The sequence below is a fragment of the Neopsephotus bourkii genome, unplaced genomic scaffold (genome assembly GCF_033783945.1).
Source record: "Neopsephotus bourkii isolate Nb327-2 ecotype Australia unplaced genomic scaffold, CSIRO-AGI_Nbou_v1 NB_882, whole genome shotgun sequence".
Classification (NCBI taxonomy): domain Eukaryota; kingdom Metazoa; phylum Chordata; class Aves; order Psittaciformes; family Psittacidae; genus Neopsephotus; species Neopsephotus bourkii.
The window spans coordinates 1,072,615-1,092,154 of record NW_026901376.1 but is presented as its reverse complement, the minus strand read 5'-3'; the positions used below and the strand labels follow the sequence as shown (position 1 = coordinate 1,092,154).

General features: G+C 41.8%; 1 protein-coding gene across 1 annotated transcript; it reads left to right on the top strand.

Annotated features, from left to right (window-relative positions):
- Window positions 1–507: 507 nt before the first annotated feature.
- EIF3B (eukaryotic translation initiation factor 3 subunit B) lies at window positions 508–19,019 on the top strand. The gene is made up of 19 exons (XM_061357004.1): window positions 508–1,048; window positions 6,121–6,313; window positions 7,525–7,644; window positions 7,735–7,792; window positions 8,152–8,280; window positions 9,234–9,391; window positions 10,281–10,412; window positions 10,509–10,575; window positions 11,167–11,213; window positions 12,005–12,215; window positions 12,769–12,841; window positions 13,293–13,415; window positions 13,915–13,993; window positions 14,813–14,951; window positions 15,566–15,691; window positions 16,159–16,236; window positions 16,678–16,786; window positions 17,265–17,382; window positions 18,454–19,019. The coding sequence occupies exons 1-18, from the start codon at window positions 541–543 to the stop codon at window positions 17,366–17,368; spliced, it is 2,454 nt and encodes an 817-aa protein (XP_061212988.1). The 5' UTR covers window positions 508–540; the 3' UTR covers window positions 17,369–17,382; window positions 18,454–19,019.
- The last annotated feature ends 521 nt before the right edge of the window (window positions 19,020–19,540 follow it).

Sequence of the window (19,540 nt, the reverse complement as noted above, 5' to 3'; positions counted from 1 at the left end):
AGGTTTTGTATCAGAATGCTGCCTTGTCGCCTTCCGCCTAAAGCTGGAAAAGAAAACACGCTGAGGTGCCGAAAGCGCAGTAAGGTTTCGATCTACCTCAGCGAGGCTAAATGCCACAGCGCTTTCTGCTTCCAGATAAATGGTTCGGCCGAACCCCACCTCAGAAGGATGGGAAGAGGCGCCATCTTGGACTCGACCACAGCGACGCAAAAAATAGGGGGAGCCACGGCTGCTATGCGGCGAGTAAGAATGGGAGCCGCCTCTAACTGAGAGAGGAGCGGGCTGAGAAGAAGATGCCGGCCGCCTCGGAGCAGAAGGGGGAGAATATGGTGGCGGTGAGCAGCCGCTGAGGCTGGTCGAGGATTTAATTTCGACAGCCCCCCTCCCGCTCCATGCCTGTTGGTATGCGCCCCCGCGCGGGGCCCGCTGGTCCTGGCGCACATGGCCGGGCGGTAGGAGCCGCCCCGCCCCTCCCCCGCTCTTTTCCCCGTCGCGCTGTAGCAGGGAGCGCGCGGCCGGCCGGGCCCCGCAGCCAGCCCCATGCAGGACACCGAGGAGAGCCCGGCGGCCGCAGCGCCCCCCGCCGTGCAGGGGCCCGGCGGCGACACCGAGCACACGGACGGGTCCCCGCCGCCCCTGGCAGAGCCGCTGCCGCCGCAGCAGGAAGAGGAGGAGGAGAAGGAAGGAGAGGGACGGGAAGAAGAAGGCGGCGAGTCTGAGGGGCCGCCGGGGCCCCCTGAGCCGCCGCCTCCCGCCGCCGAGGAGCCCTCCGCCGAGCCCGAGCAGCCGCCGCCTCAGCCGCCCTCCGGCCGCCAAAGCCCCGAGAAGGCGGAGGCTGAGCCCGAGGCCGAGCCGCCGGCCGGGGCCGAGCCTGAGGCCGAGCCGGCGGTGGAGGCCAAGACCGAGCCGCCGGCTGAAGCCAAGACCGAGGCTGAACCCGGCGCGGCGCAGGAGAACGGAGAGGCCGCGCCTGGCGTCCCGGCCGAGCCCGAGGACGAGATTTCCTTCAGCGACCCCGAGGACTTCGTGGACGACATCAGCGATGAAGGTGCGGGAAGGGCGGCCGGGAGCGGGATGGGTGGGAGGGGCCGCGGGGAGGAGGGAGAGCTCCGGCCGTGGGGCCCGGCCATGACCGCGGCGAAGGCCCCCGAAGCCCGGTGTACGAGCGGTGCATGGCCGTGCCATCGCTCTCCGGGACGCGCTTTGCTCCCTTCATCCCCCCGGGCTGCCTGGCAGCTGCTCGTGTTGCTGGGTACGCGTGTTGGTCGCAGCAGTGCGTCCTGAATGAAGCTCCTTCTGGTTTATCTGCGCACCGTACTGTTGGTCCTAAACGTGATGGCAAACTTCGAGTACCGGTCTGCGGGCTGCTCGCGCAGAGCGGGATCACCACCTTGTGTGTTTGCCGTTTGCCTCCGTTGGTTAAACTCGGCTGTAAAACCAGCAGTCTTCAGTTTTGACCTGATGCAAATTAGATTTCATCATTCTGTGTGTTCTACACATCCAGAGTAAAATCTGTAGATAACAGTATGGCTTTGAGAAGATTTAGTGCTCAGAAAGACATGACATAGGCACTTTGTGATGAGAAAGGTATGGGAGCATTATTTCTGCCAGTTAAATTCGAACTGAGGCTCTTCTTGAAAAGTATTGAATATTGACTGTCATAAAATGTTATAAAGCCATTGTGTAGCTGCAGAGACAGTCGAGGGAATACGTGATTCTGTCATACAGGAGTTAGAACTCTGTTTTAGTATCTTTCAATTAAATCTTTCTAGATAAATCATCTCCATTCTTGAATAGCAAAAGTACTTGGTCTAGGTATACGTTGTTGTAGGGTCTGACTTACGTGTATCTTATGTGTTGTAGGGTCCTATGTTACATATATGAAAACTGGAGAAAAGTTTCTTAAAGCATGTGATTGTAAGTCAGTTCTTCCGTTGGCCGTGGAACACAGGTGATCCATGTGCCTTCTGGTGTTGAGTCCTGTGCTTACCTTAACAAAACTGCAGCAAAATACCTTAGATTAGGAGAGTGTTTGCTGGTCTCAATTTAGTCGTCTGTATGGCTCTTTGAACTTGTGCACGTGTTTCTTAAAGAGATGTTGGCAAAGTCGTCTGCAAGTATGTAGTTGGATTGCTTTTGCCTGGTTAAGCGTTTGCTTGATACACTTGGTCTATGCCTGGGATTATTATGGTCAATTCTGATTGTCTTCAGAAACTGCATGTATTTTCCATTTCATGTATTTTATTGTGAAGGATTATTTGGGTTAACTTCTCATCTGTGTGAATAATACAGTGTTAGTGCCTGAATTACAGTGTTTAAGTTTAGTCACTCTTGTTGGTCTGGCTTTCTATGCGCAACTTCTTGAGCTTCCTTATTCCTTTCCCTGTATCCTGATGACTCCCGAAGGAGAAAAGGAGTCTATCACTGTCACTGAGCCAAAGTTATTTCAGTGTTTATGATAACATTCCATCTTCATGAGCACCTTTGAGCTGGACCATCTTTAGGATTGGACCGTCAGCTTGCTTTCCACCAGCATGATGGTGGCATGGAGGAACAGCGCATCCAAGTTCATGCAGGAGAAGGGATGTGTCAGATGCACTTAGGTGCAATGAAGCTTTAGTTAAGATAATGATAGTGGTCCTTACAATTCTGCCAGCTGAAGATAGCTGTATACCCACCACACCCTGCTTCTCTTGTGGGTGGAATAAGAGCTGGCTAAACCAGCTTCTTCCCTTTTGAAGATCCCTTTGTTCACAATTTTGGATTTAAGGTCGAGGAAGGGTACAATGTAGGCATTTGCCTTTAATCTGCTACAGTTTTGATTAAACGCTGTATTATTGCAAATGAATCTGAATATGCATTCCTTGGTTTGTCTGTAGGCCTACAAAGTCTTTTTGTGGGAAGTAGTTATGAAAAATGACTAATAGAGCCTAAAAAATCACCCTTTTGTGTTTCCTTGTTTCCATCTTTTTCTTGTAGACTTGTGTGAAAGTACGTGCTTTCATTTTACATGCAGGGAAAATCTAAGATAGGGGATTATAGGGTAAATAAGAAATCTGCATGTTATTTTACTGTAATACAGGATTTTTAAACTATTCCTTTCAATCCTTCCAATTTTTGTAGTGGTAGAAGACACTTTGCTGCGTGTATCCTAGATCCTAGGGAAGTGGTTCCTTACCCACAGCTTTAGTACATTATCAGCTACCTGAAGGTTGGCTTATTCCTTGAAAGAGTATCTTGAGATCTAGTATATACTAGGAAATTAACTTGCAGCCCTTATCTTATCTTACTAGATTTCATCATTCTGCGTTTTCTGCACATCCAGAGTGAAGTCTGTAGATAAATAGTATGTAAATCAATAGTATAAATTAACCCCTGACCACAAAAGAAGTGGTATTCTTTTCCGGATCTGTAACAGTTTGGGTCAATTTTCCATGTTGCAGTAGGTGAAAGGTGAAAGGAGGAGGGGGAAACGTGGTCCAAAATACCTTAACTTAAACCACTTTGTGTGGTAGAAAGTCCTGCCTGGAGTGATCCCTGTACACACTGCTGTACTTAAAAGAAGTCAGGATTTACCTGTATGTCCTATTTTCCTTCTACTTCTTTGCCTACCTATTTGTTTGAAATAGTGCTCTTAAAGTTGTCATCACCTGTGATTGTTACTGGGACTAATGCCTCTACCTTCATGTCAAGGTTTTTGCTTATCCTTGGTGATCTATATGGTTTTGTGCCATTAGGATACCTGTTGTTAATTCTGGGGGTTTTAATTCACTTTTCCTGCATTTGACTTCTTGTCCCAGTTTTCAGTCTGCTGCTCCTCACTAAGGACTCTCTTCAGACTTGCCTCTTAAACATTAACTTCTGTCAAGTCCTCCTGCTTTTTGCTGTGTTGCACACCTTCACTGAGTATCTGACTTGCTCTGAAGAACATGGTCTGAGCCATTTTGTAATAGTTGCTACAAATTAGTAAATAGTTGCTATAATTGGGGAAGTTTGTGGGTATAATCTGAGTGTGTGGAGTAAGTAAAATGACATAATATGGAGGATCATTCCTCTAACCCCCTCAGCTTTTAGTTACTACCAGTAATAGTAGTAACTGGTAGTTTACGCCGGGTAGTAGCACATGGAGAGCATCTTTTTGAATAATAAATACTACAAACTCAATATTCCGTGAGTACTACATAATCTTAGTGGTGATGGCATCTGTTTCTGCATAAGCTTTTGAGAAGCGTATTGCCACAAATCATTGTAAATCTCCACATGTAATAACCTGTTGAAGCTTCAGGTTATAGAAAGCTGAAGGTTTTGGTTATTTCAAATTCAAAGCAAACATGTTTATTCACTACTCGAGATCTTTCCAGTGGTCTTTCTGGGAAGGATAACTTCTAGAATTCCAAACCAGCAAAATTCCATTAAAATGCTTTCAAAGTATCAACACATCGAGCACCCTTTTTCATTTGTTCTCATGTTTTAAATGTTTTTCTGTGTGTATGCATACATGTGCATGGATTAATTTTTTTCCTCTGGCTTGTGAATGCTGGACATAGTCTGACACCAAATTTTATCCTTGTATTCTAATTCAAAGCATAGTGGTGTACACTTATTTACTGTCTGGTCTTGCAGTTTATATTTTCACGTAAGTTAAAGGCTTACTGCAGATAAGCATGTATATTTTTCCTGTTCATGTGGTATGTGTGAAACTGCCATTCATTTCAGCACGTTTGGCTTATTTGTTAGCAGAATGTCTGTTCTGGTCCATTTAAGTAAACAATGCTAAAAATGTCCATAAACCAGAGAAAATCTGCCACTTGTAACTGATGTTGCTTTAGAATCCAGTCATGCAATCATGTTAGTAAGTGGAACAATCAGTTATCTAGACAAGTATTAAAGTGTATGTTTGAACAGGATATCTAGGGATAATGTTGGATTTTGTTCCTGGAAAGGTTTAAAAATAACCTTAGGTTAACATTATGTGAGGGTTTGTTTGGATAGCCTTGTCTTTAGTGCTTCTAGCTCAATCCATTGAGAACTGAATCATGGATATAATTTTTCTGTGTCTTCTTGGATCTACAGGTTAGAATGTAGTTCGGGTAATGTTAATTTGAGAATTGTGTTTAAATTTATGTATTACCAATGGGGTTTAGGTGGTGGTTACAGACTAATCGAATAGAATTGACTTGAGGAATAGATTAAAGCTAGATTACGTCTGTCTAGAATTCTACAGAACATAAGTCTAGAAACCTACTAAGTAAAACTTATGCAGTGTTGTTGTTGAAGCGTCTAACTTTATGTACAACATCTAGGTGTACTTTGGACCTTTTAAGTGTTTTTATCGTGGTGTGGCACATAAGTTATAACTGCAGTTACAGTCCTTGAGAATGTTCTTCCTATTGTGTATGGGAAACTTCAGTGATGTTGTAAGCAATTTCTTCCTAGTAGTGAAGGGACAGTGTAGGGACTGAACCATCCCACTCTCAAAATGTGTTAAGATGTTGTAGGAAATGCGAGTTAGTACAGTTGAAGACTGTCCAGAGTGTGAAGAAGTATGCGCTTGTCTTCACTTGCTGCATGCTTAAGGGTGGCTTTAGGTGTCATGCCTTAGACCTTCATTTTTGTGTTTAATTAAAGGTTTAGACAGAGTGTGAGTTCTTAAACATAATTACAGTGATGCTAAGACACGCAGAGTTTCCAGCGTAGCAGATAGTTCTGAATTATGCTAAAACTCATGGCATTTGGAAGGATGGTACATGTTGCATTTCTTTCAGTCATCCAGTTACAATTTGAGCGCTTTGTGAGCCAGTTACAGCTCCAGAAACAAGCTGGTGGTGCAGGTGTTGACATCCTCAGTGTAAGGTATTGCTGTAAGGAGTTAGCTGCTTGAAGTTTAAGAAACTGTGTAATCATGCCTCTTAGCAAGGAAGTTTTGGGAGTTGGATGGGTGTTCAGTTGTTTCTCTGATGGAACATTCATTCACTACCAATTTTCTTGAATGATTCTTGAAATGTCCTGAAATTTGAAGTCTTCCTATTGTCTTACTGTCACTGTTCTTTTTACCCTCCTGTCTTCCTACTTCATGATGTAGACTGGTGCCTTAGTTTCTTGTATGCTTTTTCTTTGCAGAATTACTTGGTGATGTACTGAAAGATCAGCCGCAGGAAGCAGACGGGATTGACTCTGTAATTGTCGTGGATAATGTTCCCCAGGTTGGACCAGACCGACTTGAGAAACTGAAGAATGTCATCCACAAAATATTTTCCAAGTTTGGTAAAATTATCAATGAATTTTATCCAGAAGCAGATGGGAAGACAAAAGGGTAAGTCAGCTCCTACTGGAATGGGACTGAGACACTGCTGTGACTTACCCTTGATTGTTAGTGTCAATACTTTATGGCCAGTTTTTATGGTGACCTCATAGTCCTGCTTATCACTTTCTTCTACCTTACTTTGTACAATCCTTACATCTAGTCTCAGTAAGCAACAGAAGTTCCAGAGGGAGCTGAGAAGCTTAATAGCTCATTAAGCTACAGTGTGTGTGTGTGTGGAGATTAATTATGGAAACAGTTTAGCTGGGTTTGGAAGGCACATTTCTGTGCAATACTAAATGGTATTTTTCTGTTAATTTTAGCTATGGCTAATAATAGATTCTAGCTAAAAACTTAGTAGCAGTGGATGTACTGTTTATTTCAAAATGGACTGTCAGTATTCATCTCTGGTTGCCAGTGCTTATGCTTATGTTAGTCACTCCAACTTCCTTAAGGTCAGTGAGCCCTTATGAAGATCCTGTCCCCCTTTGCCAACTTCTGATCCCTGTTTATGGTTAATTGCAGCATCTGAAATTGAGAAGAAAGCTAACAAGAAGTGATCAAGCCAAAAGGGAAAGTTTTAGAGAGAGAAAGCAGGCCAAAATCAACCTGATCAATATGAGGTTTTACAGAGTCTTGCTCCTCTGGTTGGAGTACTGTATATTCCTGAGTCTGGGGAGGAAAGCGTAAGAAATTGGGTTTTCTGGAGCAGATGCCTGGTTGGTTCTGTACGTTCAGCTTGAGGAGCATGAGAAAATTATGGTGAGAAGGAAGCTGGATTATATTCAGTGTAGTTGAAAGACAAGAGTGGTGCTTTGAGGTGTCTATGACAGCAAGATTTACACTTCCTACACATGATTTGTTACTCAGCTGGAAAGAGCTGCGCACCAAACCTGCCTGTTACTAGCTCACATTGTTGATTTATGTTGCATTGAACTTGCATTCATTGCTTAGCCTAGCTTATCTGCAAAAAGAATATCAGTTTAATTCCAATCAAGCCCTGTATACAGCCTAAAAGTGTGCATATGCTTTTGGCCAGAGTGGAGATAAATTGCTTTTGAACCCTAACTTGTTAGGGACAAGACAAAATTTTGTAGGTGCTCCATACTGAGTTCTTGGTTCATCCCCACTGTTTGTTCCGTGTTTTATTTAATGTCTTTTTTTTATATGAGCCTGTTACATAGCCAGTGATGACTTCCTGCTGTCATCTTCCTTCATTGCAGATACATCTTCCTGGAGTACATGTCTCCATCTCATGCTGTGGATGCTGTGAAGAACGCAGATTCCTATAAACTGGATAAACAACACACTTTCAGAGTCAACCTGTTCACAGACTTTGATAAGTGAGTGCAGCTGTCGTGAGTATCTGTAGATCTGGGGATTCTAACCAGAAGTGCCTGCGTGGAGGGTAACCAATGAAATTGTTCTTTCAGGTACATGACAATCAGTGATGAGTGGGAAATCCCTGAGAAACAGCCATTTAAAGACCTGGTAAGGATTTCTTTGGGGAAGTGGGAAGAATATTCAGCACAATATGAAATGATGACTTCATCACTGGAGCATTCATATGAAAATAGAAATGATGCATCAGTAGTGTTGTTATAAGTAACAGTATACTGTGGTCATACGCTCCTGTTCCTTTCTTCTCACTGTCATGAAGGAACAAGAACTTAATGGCTCTGTTTAGTAGTTCCACACAGAGCAAAACATAAGAGGAAAGAATGATTTTTTTGCACAAGCTGCTTAAAAATAGAGTTTTGAAAGCATCTTATGTTTCCAAATGCTGGAGGCAGACCTCTTGTGTTTGTTACCACTATCACTAATAAGCTTTTTGCTTCTGTTTGTCTTAGGGCAATCTCCGATACTGGTTGGAAGACCCTGATTGTAGGGATCAGTACAGTGTGATCTTTGAGTCAGGAGACCGGACCTCCATTTTTTGGAATGACATCAAGGAACCTGTGCAAATTGAGGACAGAGCAGTGAGTGTCCTGGAAGTGCTGTACATTACAGATATACTGTCAGTCTCATTTATTTTATGACATTTCAAAGATATTTTTTCACCTATTGCTGAAATCCTTTTTCCTTCCTTTTGGTGAGGAATGGTGAAAATACATCCTTTAAAATCAGAATTAGCTGCTTAGGTAAAACAAATGTAGAGTTAACTTGTTTGTGGTGGTGTTTGCTTTTTCTTAACTGGTCCACGATGCCCATTAGTTTCCTTCGTCTCTATATTGTAGGTGATTCAGAAACACCTGAAAATGCAAAGTCAGAGTCTGAGGAGTGTTATTCATTAGAGCGGAGTATGTGCTTACGTGTGCTGCTTCTGATCCTTTTTTGCTGACCACAGGGAGATGCTAAAGAGGAATAGCTGGTTTGGTAGTAGCATATAAAAGAGAGAGTCAGTGTGCCTGTCTGCTGCAGACAGTGACCCAGAAGCATTTTCTGTAGTAACTATTATGTGTTACAGTAGAAAGATGTTGACTCTGGGATGATGAGTAATTCATTCATCACCATGGTCACCGGTCATGGTCTGTGTTGCTGAAACCTCTCAACATAGCTGAAGGTCAAGTGTATTGTTAAGAAATTGGAAATAGTGACCTTACTTCTGAGTATGTTCTTACCAGGACTGAAACACAGCGAGCAAACCCAAGCCTGCTTAGGTGGGTATAATTGTTACTATACAAAGGCTGTCTCTCTACCTGGAAAATGGTTTTGAAGATCAGCAAGTTGAAAAGGTCTCAATTGACACTTTTCAACCTGAAGAATTGAGTACTGTGAATTACGTGCATGAATGAAACTCCACAGCTTGTCCAGGTTGTCACTGATCTTAATAAACAGTAAAGTGTGAAGCTACAAGGCACACATTCATTCTTTCCCCTTTAGGAAGCAGCATGAAACCAAACCTTTGTGTACCCTTTGTTTTTAAATCCAGAGGTGGACAGAAACCTACGTACGTTGGTCCCCGAAGGGCACCTACTTAGCTACCTTTCACCAGCGAGGCATCGCACTTTGGGGTGGAGAGAAATTCAAGCAGATTCAAAGGTTTAGTCACCAGGGAGTGCAGCTTATTGACTTCTCACCTTGTGAAAGGTATGGGGTATGACACTGGTTTGGGCTAAGGGATCAAAAGCATGAAGTATGCATGTTGCTGCTGTGCTTTCAAATCTCATGTGGTTGGGGTTTTCTGTTGTCCTTTGTCTTTGGAAGTACAGCTTTCCGTGCACAATTCCTTCTTGGAACGAGTGAAGCTCTGCCTGACTTTTGACTTCAGGAAAGATACTTAACATAATCTAGAATAATTGCTCTATAAAACTGAGCTGACAGGTTTCCTCAGAGAGTATTATCCCAAGGGAGAAGGCCGTGTTTTTTCCTTAGATGGGATGTCTCTAATATTAGACTTTCGTTCTCTAAGATTCAGTTGAGTATAGTGTCCTGTATATCTTTGGTACTTACATGAATTCCCTATGTTTTCTTTAATGTTAAAGATCTCCTTATAGAAAGCTAAAATAGTTTCAGGACTGAGATATATCTTGTTTTGCTAGTTTTCAAACAGCATTTGGAAGCCGTTAGGTTTTATGTCTTAATACATTAGAGAGTATTTATCTTTCAGTGGAGAAGTCTTAACATACTTATGGTTCAGGTTGGCTAAGGTCAATGGATTTACATTCTTTCCGAAACTAATCATGTTCTTGTGGCAAAGCTATATAGTAGGTAACAGTATTTAGTGAATTCCTCTTCTTGTAACATCAATACAGGAAGATTTGTACATAAATCTAGAGTCTTCTCAGCCAGAGGAATGCCAGAGAAATACAGTATCTTGGAAGCATTCTTCCCCTTTATCACACTGTTCTTACTGCTTAAAATCCCATTAAAGAAACTGCTGTTTGAAAGTACATTGTATGTAATATTGTTTGGATAAAAGCTTGCTTGTATCGGTATATTAGATGAAGTTTTGACAGTGAAATTATTTCTTTTGTAGGTATTTAGTGACCTTCAGCCCTTTGATGGACACACAGGATGACCCTCAGGCTATTATCATCTGGGACATTCTGACTGGGCAGAAGAAGCGAGGATTCCACTGTGAAAACTCAGCTCACTGGCCTATTTTTAAGTAGGTTGAGAAACAGAATGAGAGAACTGATCCTAGATTTCATCACATAAAAAGGCAGTTCCTATTTAATATTCTTTTTCCTTTTTATTTGCTTAGATGGAGCCATGATGGTAAATTCTTTGCTCGAATGACTTCAGATATCCTCAGCATCTATGAAACACCTGTAAGTTCTTGCTTGTTTTTTCTCTTGTCAGTCTTTCTCATGGTATATATTTCAAATGACATGTATAATCATAGAACAGTTAGGGATGGAAAGTGCCTTAAGATCATCTAGTTCCAACCCCCTTACCATTAGTGTTTTACTTTGTAAAATAATATACTCTAGAGCTGGGCTTAAAAGGGGAGAAATTCATTTGCTTGTCTTCTTTCCTGGGTGAAAAACTTTAGCTGAGTCTGACAGTCAATTTCACACGTCTAGAATGACTAGACAGATCAATATATGAGTCAGTAGGATCAGGTTTGTGATGCCTCAGAGCTCTAAGTAGAAGGTGAGTGCCAAAAATGCACTATAAATTGCAGCCTAATCTAATCTGGTTTACATTTCCATGACAATTCAGGCTTCTGCTCTCATTAATCTGTACAGCAGATTTTATTGATTTGTAACTGTGGAATATGTATGATCATAATAAAAGTGATACAGGATCTCTGAAAGCTGTGCACAATTTCCTAGTTTGTGTGCTCTAATAGGAGTAGAAGGTACATCTGTAATAAGAAGAATGTTACTGACTTCAAAATTCACACCTTTCTCTTTTAGTCTATGGGTTTGTTGGACAAAAAAAGCTTGAAAATCAATGGGATAAGGTAGGTCTATTCCTTTGTAAAGATAACAGTTCTAACTAAAGAGAGTTGTGTCTGGGGCTTTATAGTGAGAGGAATCTAGAACTCTGGTCTCGTACACTAAAGTGGTCAAATCAGACAAACTGGCAAAAAGGAATGGAAAATGCTCCATTTATTCTTGTCCGTAGTTGATAGCTTGTGTGCTTTGAAATAATCTTTGTATTACTGATTAATCCAGGGTCTATCTGGGGAGTCCTGTTCTATGTCTACAAAACCAAACTGGAATGCAGTCAGGGAATATCTCCCTAACAAGATTTGTATGCTGGCTTGGAACGGTGTGCTGTATCCTACCTGTTGGCAAGGAGTGGGTTTAGTTTTGTGCGTGACTGTGTGATAGACAGGGACTCCTATGAGAGCTTTTGAGGTACCTCTGTAAAGCAACAAGAAAACTGAGTGTACCCAGGTGCAAGGATATTGTCTCCTGTGTAATTTAATAGGAGGGTTTCTTATTGCTCATTGGTTTGATCAGTCTGTTTCTTAGATCTGTTACACTGGGTGTAACCCCTGCTCTAATTGAAACGTACTGGGTTTGATAACACTGATTATAGAGCAAGTGTAAACAGCAGTTTAAACATCTGTTTTGGTGTGATGTGTGTAAGGTGGTTAAATTAGCCTGAGTTGCTTGTCTGTATCTGCCTTTATTATTAAGATTTTACACTTGCCTGCGGTTCAGATACAATGATGAAAATGGTTTCTGCTTGTAGCATCTCTAATTAAAAATTAATCCAGTGCATTTTTTTACTTTCTTCCTGTAGAGACTTCTCATGGTCTCCAGGTGGTAACATAATTGCTTTCTGGGTGCCTGAGGACAAAGACATCCCAGCAAGAGTGACTTTGATGCAGCTGCCTTCTAGACAAGAGATTCGTGTGCGAAATCTCTTCAATGTCGTAGACTGTAAACTACACTGGCAGAAGAACGGGGATTACCTGTGTGTGAAGGTAGACAGGACTCCCAAAGGCACCCAGGTAGGTGGATTCTGATTATATTAATGACATTTAGTTCTCTCTCATGCTGACACCTACTGTCTTTCAATACAGACAGTGTAAATTCTATGATGTCAAAGCTATTTTTCATTTTTCCATGTGCATTTGAGGCATGTGGAGAGGCAAAGTCTGCCATGTTTACACCCAAGGCTTGCTTTGACTTCAGTGACATTGTGGACTTGGGCGAGAGTTGCAGGCTTCACCTCTTGTTCCACTCAATGTCAAGCAGATGCTGAACAGCCTTTAGTTTGTGCTGCACGGTGCACCATAGGTTTATCTGTCTTAATTAAATTTCATAACAGTCTGGAAAGAAACAAATGCTTTTGTACTGTTACTTTTTATCAGGCAGGAAAAGATGGAATGTGTTCGGTAATGAGGCATACTATATTTATCTGCTTCCATTAAAGAAACAAATCTTGTCTTTCATCCTGTGTCCTGACAGGCTAATTGTGTAGTTGTCCTTCTGTGCCTTCCAGTACAACTATTTGCTCTACTGCTTCTGTGCTGGATAATGAGCTGATCTTGGTCTTTACAGGGAGTAGTGACCAACTTTGAAATATTCAGAATGAGAGAGAAACAGGTGCCAGTGGATGTGGTGGAAATGAAAGGTAATGCCAAGTGTTTCTTTACTTTATAGACACTTGTTTCTTAGAAATAGCTGTCAGCACGTGACAGAACTGGGAAGATAACTCTTTTCCTAGTGTAGTATTAATGTTGGAGGGCACCTCCATCTCATGTAGAGATGAGGAATCAAAATGTTTGTTGCTGCTCATGCTTGTAACTGAAAATCTATTAAAGATCATAGGGCTGATACTATGAGTGTGTTTTCCAGAAGATGGGAGACTCTGGGGAGCTATTGTTTGTCTGAAATGCCATAACTCCCTACCTTTGCCTTATCAACCCGTGCTTTAACAGGCTTTGCCACATAGGCTGTCTTTTAACTGATGGGTTTCCTTTTTTCAGCATCGTTGGTTTTCTTTGATAACTGCTTGAAATCAAAGTTTTGCATTGTCTTTTGAGAGAGTTTTGGATTGTTTTTTGTTTTTTTCTTTGTTACAGAAAGCATCATAGCCTTTGCTTGGGAACCAAATGGAAGCAAGTTTGCTGTGTTGCATGGAGAAACTCCACGAATTTCAGTTTCCTTTTACCATGTTAAAAACAACGGGAAAATAGAACTCATAAGTAAGTGACTGGGAAACAAGTGAAAAATAGAGTTACTAGGCATTTTGCATGACAGTAGATACAGTAAAGTCAAAACTCTGCCTGGTTTTGGGTAGAACAGTGATATGTGCTCTGCCTAACATTGTATTGTAAAGATCTAAATTCTCGGTGACAGCTAAACTGTTTTGACTCTGAATCAGTCCAGTGTCTGGGAATAAAAGGCCTACAAGGCAGAATAATTTTGTGGCTTTGGGAAATGGATGTGAGGTGATAGCATAGACTTGGCTCACTTCAGATAAAATTTATTCCCAGGTTGTATGTTGGGATCTTCTGATCTCTCCTGCTACCTTTGGGCATCTGGGTGCTACTGGGTTTTGCCTTTAGAAGTGTAGAGCTAAGGGCTGTTGTTAGGACTTGCTTGTAGAGTTCAGAAATGTCTTATGAGGACTGAATGGTGTTGACTGCTTGTAAGCAAAGAGATGGTGTCAGGTTGAGATCTTCTGAATTTGTTTCTTTCCAGAAACGTTTGACAAACAGCAGGCAAACACGATATTCTGGAGTCCTCAAGGGCAATTTGTAGTGTTGGCTGGCCTCAGAAGGTGAGTACTGCACAAGTTACTGAACACCACATTCATTTGGATGAGGGAAAAGACTGGAGTAATTCATCTAGGAATGTTCGGCATCTCCAGGAACGTTGCATTACTGTGTAATGCTGATAGAGCTTTGCAGAAGCAGAGGAAAAGAAGAAACACAATGTCATGATGTAGTTTAGTCCTTTATCTTTTACATGCTATTTTTGCCATACCAAATGCAGAATGCTTTTTTCAACAAGAAGTGGATATTTAGAAACACTTCTCAGCTGTTTAAGTTAAATACTGACTTAACTAATCCAGTTTGCACCACGCATGTGGTTCTTACGATGCATTTGTTGTCACAGCCCTGTGGCTCCTCATGGGCAATACCTCTTAATGACAAAGCTGTTTTGTAAAAGAGCTATTAAGAAAGTTTCACATCAGAGCAAGTGAAAGTTAATTTTATTAAGCATTTGAGTACTATTTGTCTTTACGTGCTTTTAGACAAGTGCTGCTCATCTTGTCTTCACTACATAAGTATGTCTGAGTATATGATTGTTAAACTTTGGCTGTAACTTGCCTATAGTATGTTTTCACTGTCACTTTAACAGCAGAAGTAAAATGGGTTCAGGGTCACTGAACACAGACACAAAAGTGTCATTCTTGGGGTTTTGTTTTTATTCATCACATGCTTTCTAGCCACAGAGACTGGTATGAGCCTGTCTCTTGGTTGCTCTGAGAACTCATCTTTGTAGTGAGGAAGTGTAAAGAAGCAGCTTGTGAAATGCTTTTAAAAACCAGGCTATACTAGTATGTAAAACCATCTGCTTTATTTTGTCTTTGCAGCATGAATGGTGCCTTAGCATTTGTTGATACATCTGACTGCACCATGATGAATATAGCTGAACACTACACAGCTTCAGATGTGGAATGGGATCCTACAGGCAGATACATTGTGACTTCTGTGTCTTGGTGGAGCCATAAGGTACTGATGTTTTCCTGTGGGGTGTATTTGTTTTTCCTTTGTCTCCCAGAGTTATTGGGCTGTTGGTTAGGAAAAGAAAACGGGCAACTCTCAGTCATCCTGTGACTTAAAACCTACACCGCAGTTTTATACATGAACTTCTAAACATCAGTATTTAGGCCGTTGGCTTCACCAGTTGTCCAAAATAAGTTCTGGAAGGGCAGTTCATGAATCTAAACTGAATGTCCTTTTCCATTATGTCTTTAGTGGTTTAAACCTTGATCTCCTTGTGGTCCACACAGAGTAGCAGGATTTATTGCACCTGTATTACTTTCAGGCACTGCTCTGTAATCCTCTCCTGTACAAGTATAGACTTTGAGACTTAAGAATGTGGTAGAAGGGCTGGCTTAGTTTCAAACTGGTGGGATCCTCCTTGAGAGTAACTTCTTGCAAAGCTTTAATGGAACAGCTGTTTTGCAGAGGGATTTGACTTGTGCAAGGAAGGCACTTCCAAAAGAGCACCCTGTTTCTCTTCACTAATGGTGCTTATTTTATAAGACCCTTAAGACATGGAGTGAGGACTACATTGTGAAGTTATAGCTTATCTTACCTGAGATGGTGCACTGCTCTTCCAGGTGGACAATGCATATTGGCTATGGACATTCCAAGGCCGTCTGCTCCAGAAAAACAACAAAGACAGGTTCTGTCAGCTGCTGTGGAGACCACGACCAGCTACCTTGCTCAGTGAGGATCAGATAAAGGTAGTGTCCTTCCGGTGACTGCTGACATTGATTTGGTGTATGAATAGACCTGTCGTACTCTCTCTTGTCGAGGATGGGGCTTGAGCTGTTACAAAGTTAAGCAACTGCCTTTTTGCCTTGAATTTGTGAAAAAGCATTGCTGTAGGGGACCTCACTTCTAAGAATGATGGTAAATATTAACTGCTCTTTAAGATCGGAGTGGAAATGGCTACAACTTGTTCTTACAGTTAGGGTAAAGCCAAAGGGTATAAAGAACAAAACTGAATTTAGATTTCACTGATTGCATGCATACAGCAGCATTTGCAAGATCCCTAAGTCGGAACAAACAAAATGATAGTGAAGGAAAATTACCTAGAAGATGATGCTTTTAAAAAGTGCATAGCCAGCTTAGACCTATTGAAGGAGCTCTTGCAGAATATGATTGCTGCTCTGATACCCTGGTTGAAATAAAATTCCCTGTTCTACAGCAAATAAAGAAGGACCTGAAGAAATACTCCAAGATATTTGAGCAGAAGGATCGCCTGAGCCAGTCCAAAGCTTCAAAGGCAAGACACTTTGGGAATATAGTAATGTAGATACAACTTGTAACCTGGCCTTAGCTATTTTGTAATGGTTACATGCAAGTTAAATTTCTTCTCTAACAAACACTTGTGTTCATTTGAATCCAGATGGTTAGAGTTCGTTCCAGTAGGGAAGATGTGACCAAGCTGTCAGGTTAAATAATAATGAATCTGGTGAGGCACTGGTGTTGCCTCATTAAGCAAAGGTGGTAAAATTTGGGGGTTCTTAGTGAGTTGCTCCATTTGGCAGTCTTTAAGAAAAGCTTTTAAAACCAAAGATGCTCTTTGACTACATAAGTGAAAGATCTTTTTCCTTTCAAGTTAGTGGAAAATATGTTCATGAGAAAGCTTGACTTGCTAGCAAATGCCTTGCCATGTGGATTTGATTTACTGGGGAGGTTTAATGACCTCTTCCTGCCTCTCTAGGAGCTAGTGGAAAGGAGACGTACAATGATGGAAGAGTTCAGAAAGTACCGCAAGATGGCACAGAAATTGTACATGGAGCAGAGGAATGAGCGTTTAGAGCTTCGAGGAGGTAAGCCACACATAGTACTTGTGAAGTCATGCTGCTTCTTACCAAATAACTACCCTGTCCTGGGGATTCATCCATTCTCTCCCTCCATTTCCTGCCAAAGCTAATCCCCTGTTCTCTAAAGGTTATTTATACTTTTTATCCTAAGTCACAACAGGATTTATTCCACCACACACACCCCCTCCACAGGAGAAAGTTCAAATGCTGTTGGCTGCCAGATATGGTATCTGTGTTTTACCTTGCATCTTCATGCTTCAAGGAAAGCAAAGAGACTTTGGTGTTGCAGTTAACCAGAAAACCTGCAGAAGCCCTGTGCTGGCAGGCACCTTGGTTGTCATTTAATGAATTTACCATGTATGATTTAAAGCCCCAAAATCTCTCTTTTCACTGCTGTGTTAAGGACTGTTTCTGCCATGAGCATCAAATCTTTCCATTGCTGCCTTGTTTGGTGTGATCAGTGTTGCTGTTTTCTGCATTGCAGGGGTAGACACAGATGAGCTGGACAGCAATGTCGACGACTGGGAGGAGGAGACTGTTGAATTTTTTATCAATGAAGAAATTATTACCCTTGCAGAACCAGAGTAATTAATTAAACTGTGGTAAGATGACAAACCCCTCTGTTTGCTATTGCTATAGATGCAATCATTTACTTGAGAAAGTTAGGTCTGTCTGTTGCATGAGTGAATGTGTTGCTCTTTAAGTTGATTTGTGCGTTCTCTGTAGAGAGGGCAAAAGTGTCTGAAGAAGTAATGGCAGATTTATGAGTTGTGCTGAGCAGCATTCTGTGTATGGCCTGTCTTGCCAGAGCTGTCAAACCGCACTGGAGTCAGGGTCAGCTTCGAGGCTCAGTGTGTTGCAGACTCTAGGTTCTGTCAGTAGGGGGAATGAGTAGCATGAGAGAGAAATTGTGCCTTTTGGATGAATTGCATGTTAGTTCAAAATGGACAGAGTTTAAGTACTGTACTGAAGAGGGTACAACAAGTTGACTGGGCTGATAGAACCTGGAGATGTTTAAACATCCACATGAACTCTGCTGTTGTTTTATAGGAATGTTGGGTAAAACTTGGGAAGTAGCAGATTCTTGTATGCAGCTGCATGTTGCTGAAATCTTATTTAATCCAGTGCTTTTCCCCAGAGCCTTTTTGTCAATTCATATGATGTATTTCTATGTTGAAAATAGAGGCTACTTTCAGCCCCTGTTATAGGAAATGTCCCTTAGGGAGCTTGAGTTTGTTGGATTGAGAAGATAAAAGATACTTTGATAGTGAAGGCACTCACATAAGCCTTAAAACCTGGAATGTGTTGCTGTTCTGTCATGTTTAGTACTTCATTTAAGGAAGGGGAGACTGGAAGTATACGTTATACAGCTGCAAGTCAGCCTATATAGCTCTTTAATCTCCAGATATCTAAGGAGTTCAAGTAAAACATAAACAGTTTACCTCTTGGGTTTATGGACAAATATGTAGCCTTGGTACCTGTGAATGTATTTTGATCAGGCTTATCTGTGTCCCATACATGGGAGGTCCTTTTATGGAAAGAAGAGGGTGAAAACATCAGTTTAAGAACAAGTGAAACACGTGCAGCCTTTCACCAAGCAGCCTCTCTGATGAGGTTGAGCTGTTTATATAGAAGCACAGTAACTAACTTGCCTCTCTTTTCCCTTCCTGCAGCACCACCAGATCTTGTGCTGAAAAGAAGTTTGTTCATTTTTCAGAAAGCCTACATCAACTCTGGAATTTGTAATCCATATTCTTGCACTCTGGAAGGGTGGATGCACCAGATTTCTCCATTCTGACACGCTGTAGTGCCTTTAAGTCTTGCTGCCTGCTGCAGTGAGGCACTGGGAAGGCGCTGCTTTAAATTCTATTATTTTTTTAGGGGGTTTATTTTTGTTTTTTTTTTCTTTTTTAACTCCACTACTACCAGTATTTACTTCCTGACTCCCTGTGCAGTACTTGCCAACTGGTAGCGTTTTGGCTATTGCCAGTGAGGTGAGATTCACCAGTGCACCTCTTAAACACACGATGTTTCTGTTTCAGGACTCTTTCTATGTCCCAAGTGCATGGACAAGTGTTCCTTTCGTTTGGGGAAAAGTCAACAGAACCATTTTTCATATGATGTGTCTTAGTGTGCTGAAGCAGCACTACAGTGGGCTATATCCTCCTCCTTTCAGATTGTGAAAGGATGTCTCCCTCAAAGAGCTGAATATGGAAATAAAAGCAGACCTATACTAAAACCAGGCTGGCTACGTGTTGTTTGTAGGGAATCTTTCCCTGAGTGATGACAGTCAAACATGCCTGCAGTAACAAGAGTGGTTTTTATCTTGTCTGTATGCTTCATTTGGAACTTTTTAGTCTTAATTCCTCATGGCTCCTCTGGATTTGTTGTTTTTACAGTGATGGTACAGCTCATTCATCTGACAAGCTGGCCTATTCTTCATTAGTGGAGCAACGAGGAAATGAGTGGGTTTCTTAAACCATTTGCAAAATGATCCTAGCCTCAGGAATGACTGGATTAGTCTGTCGTATTAATGAATAGTGCAAAATATCTGAGAAGTGCTCTATGCACATGCCTTATTCTTCGTGTTACAGTACCTAGTCTCATTTCTAAAGCCCTCTGTGCTCAGAGGGGAAAAGTGTACTTATAGGAACTTCTCTGTTTATGAGTAGAAGTTCTTTACTGGATATTGTTGGAGCAGTGAGAGGTTAGTGGGCTGCTTGCCCTTTGAGGGGCAGAGGAGAGTGAGGATGCCAGTGA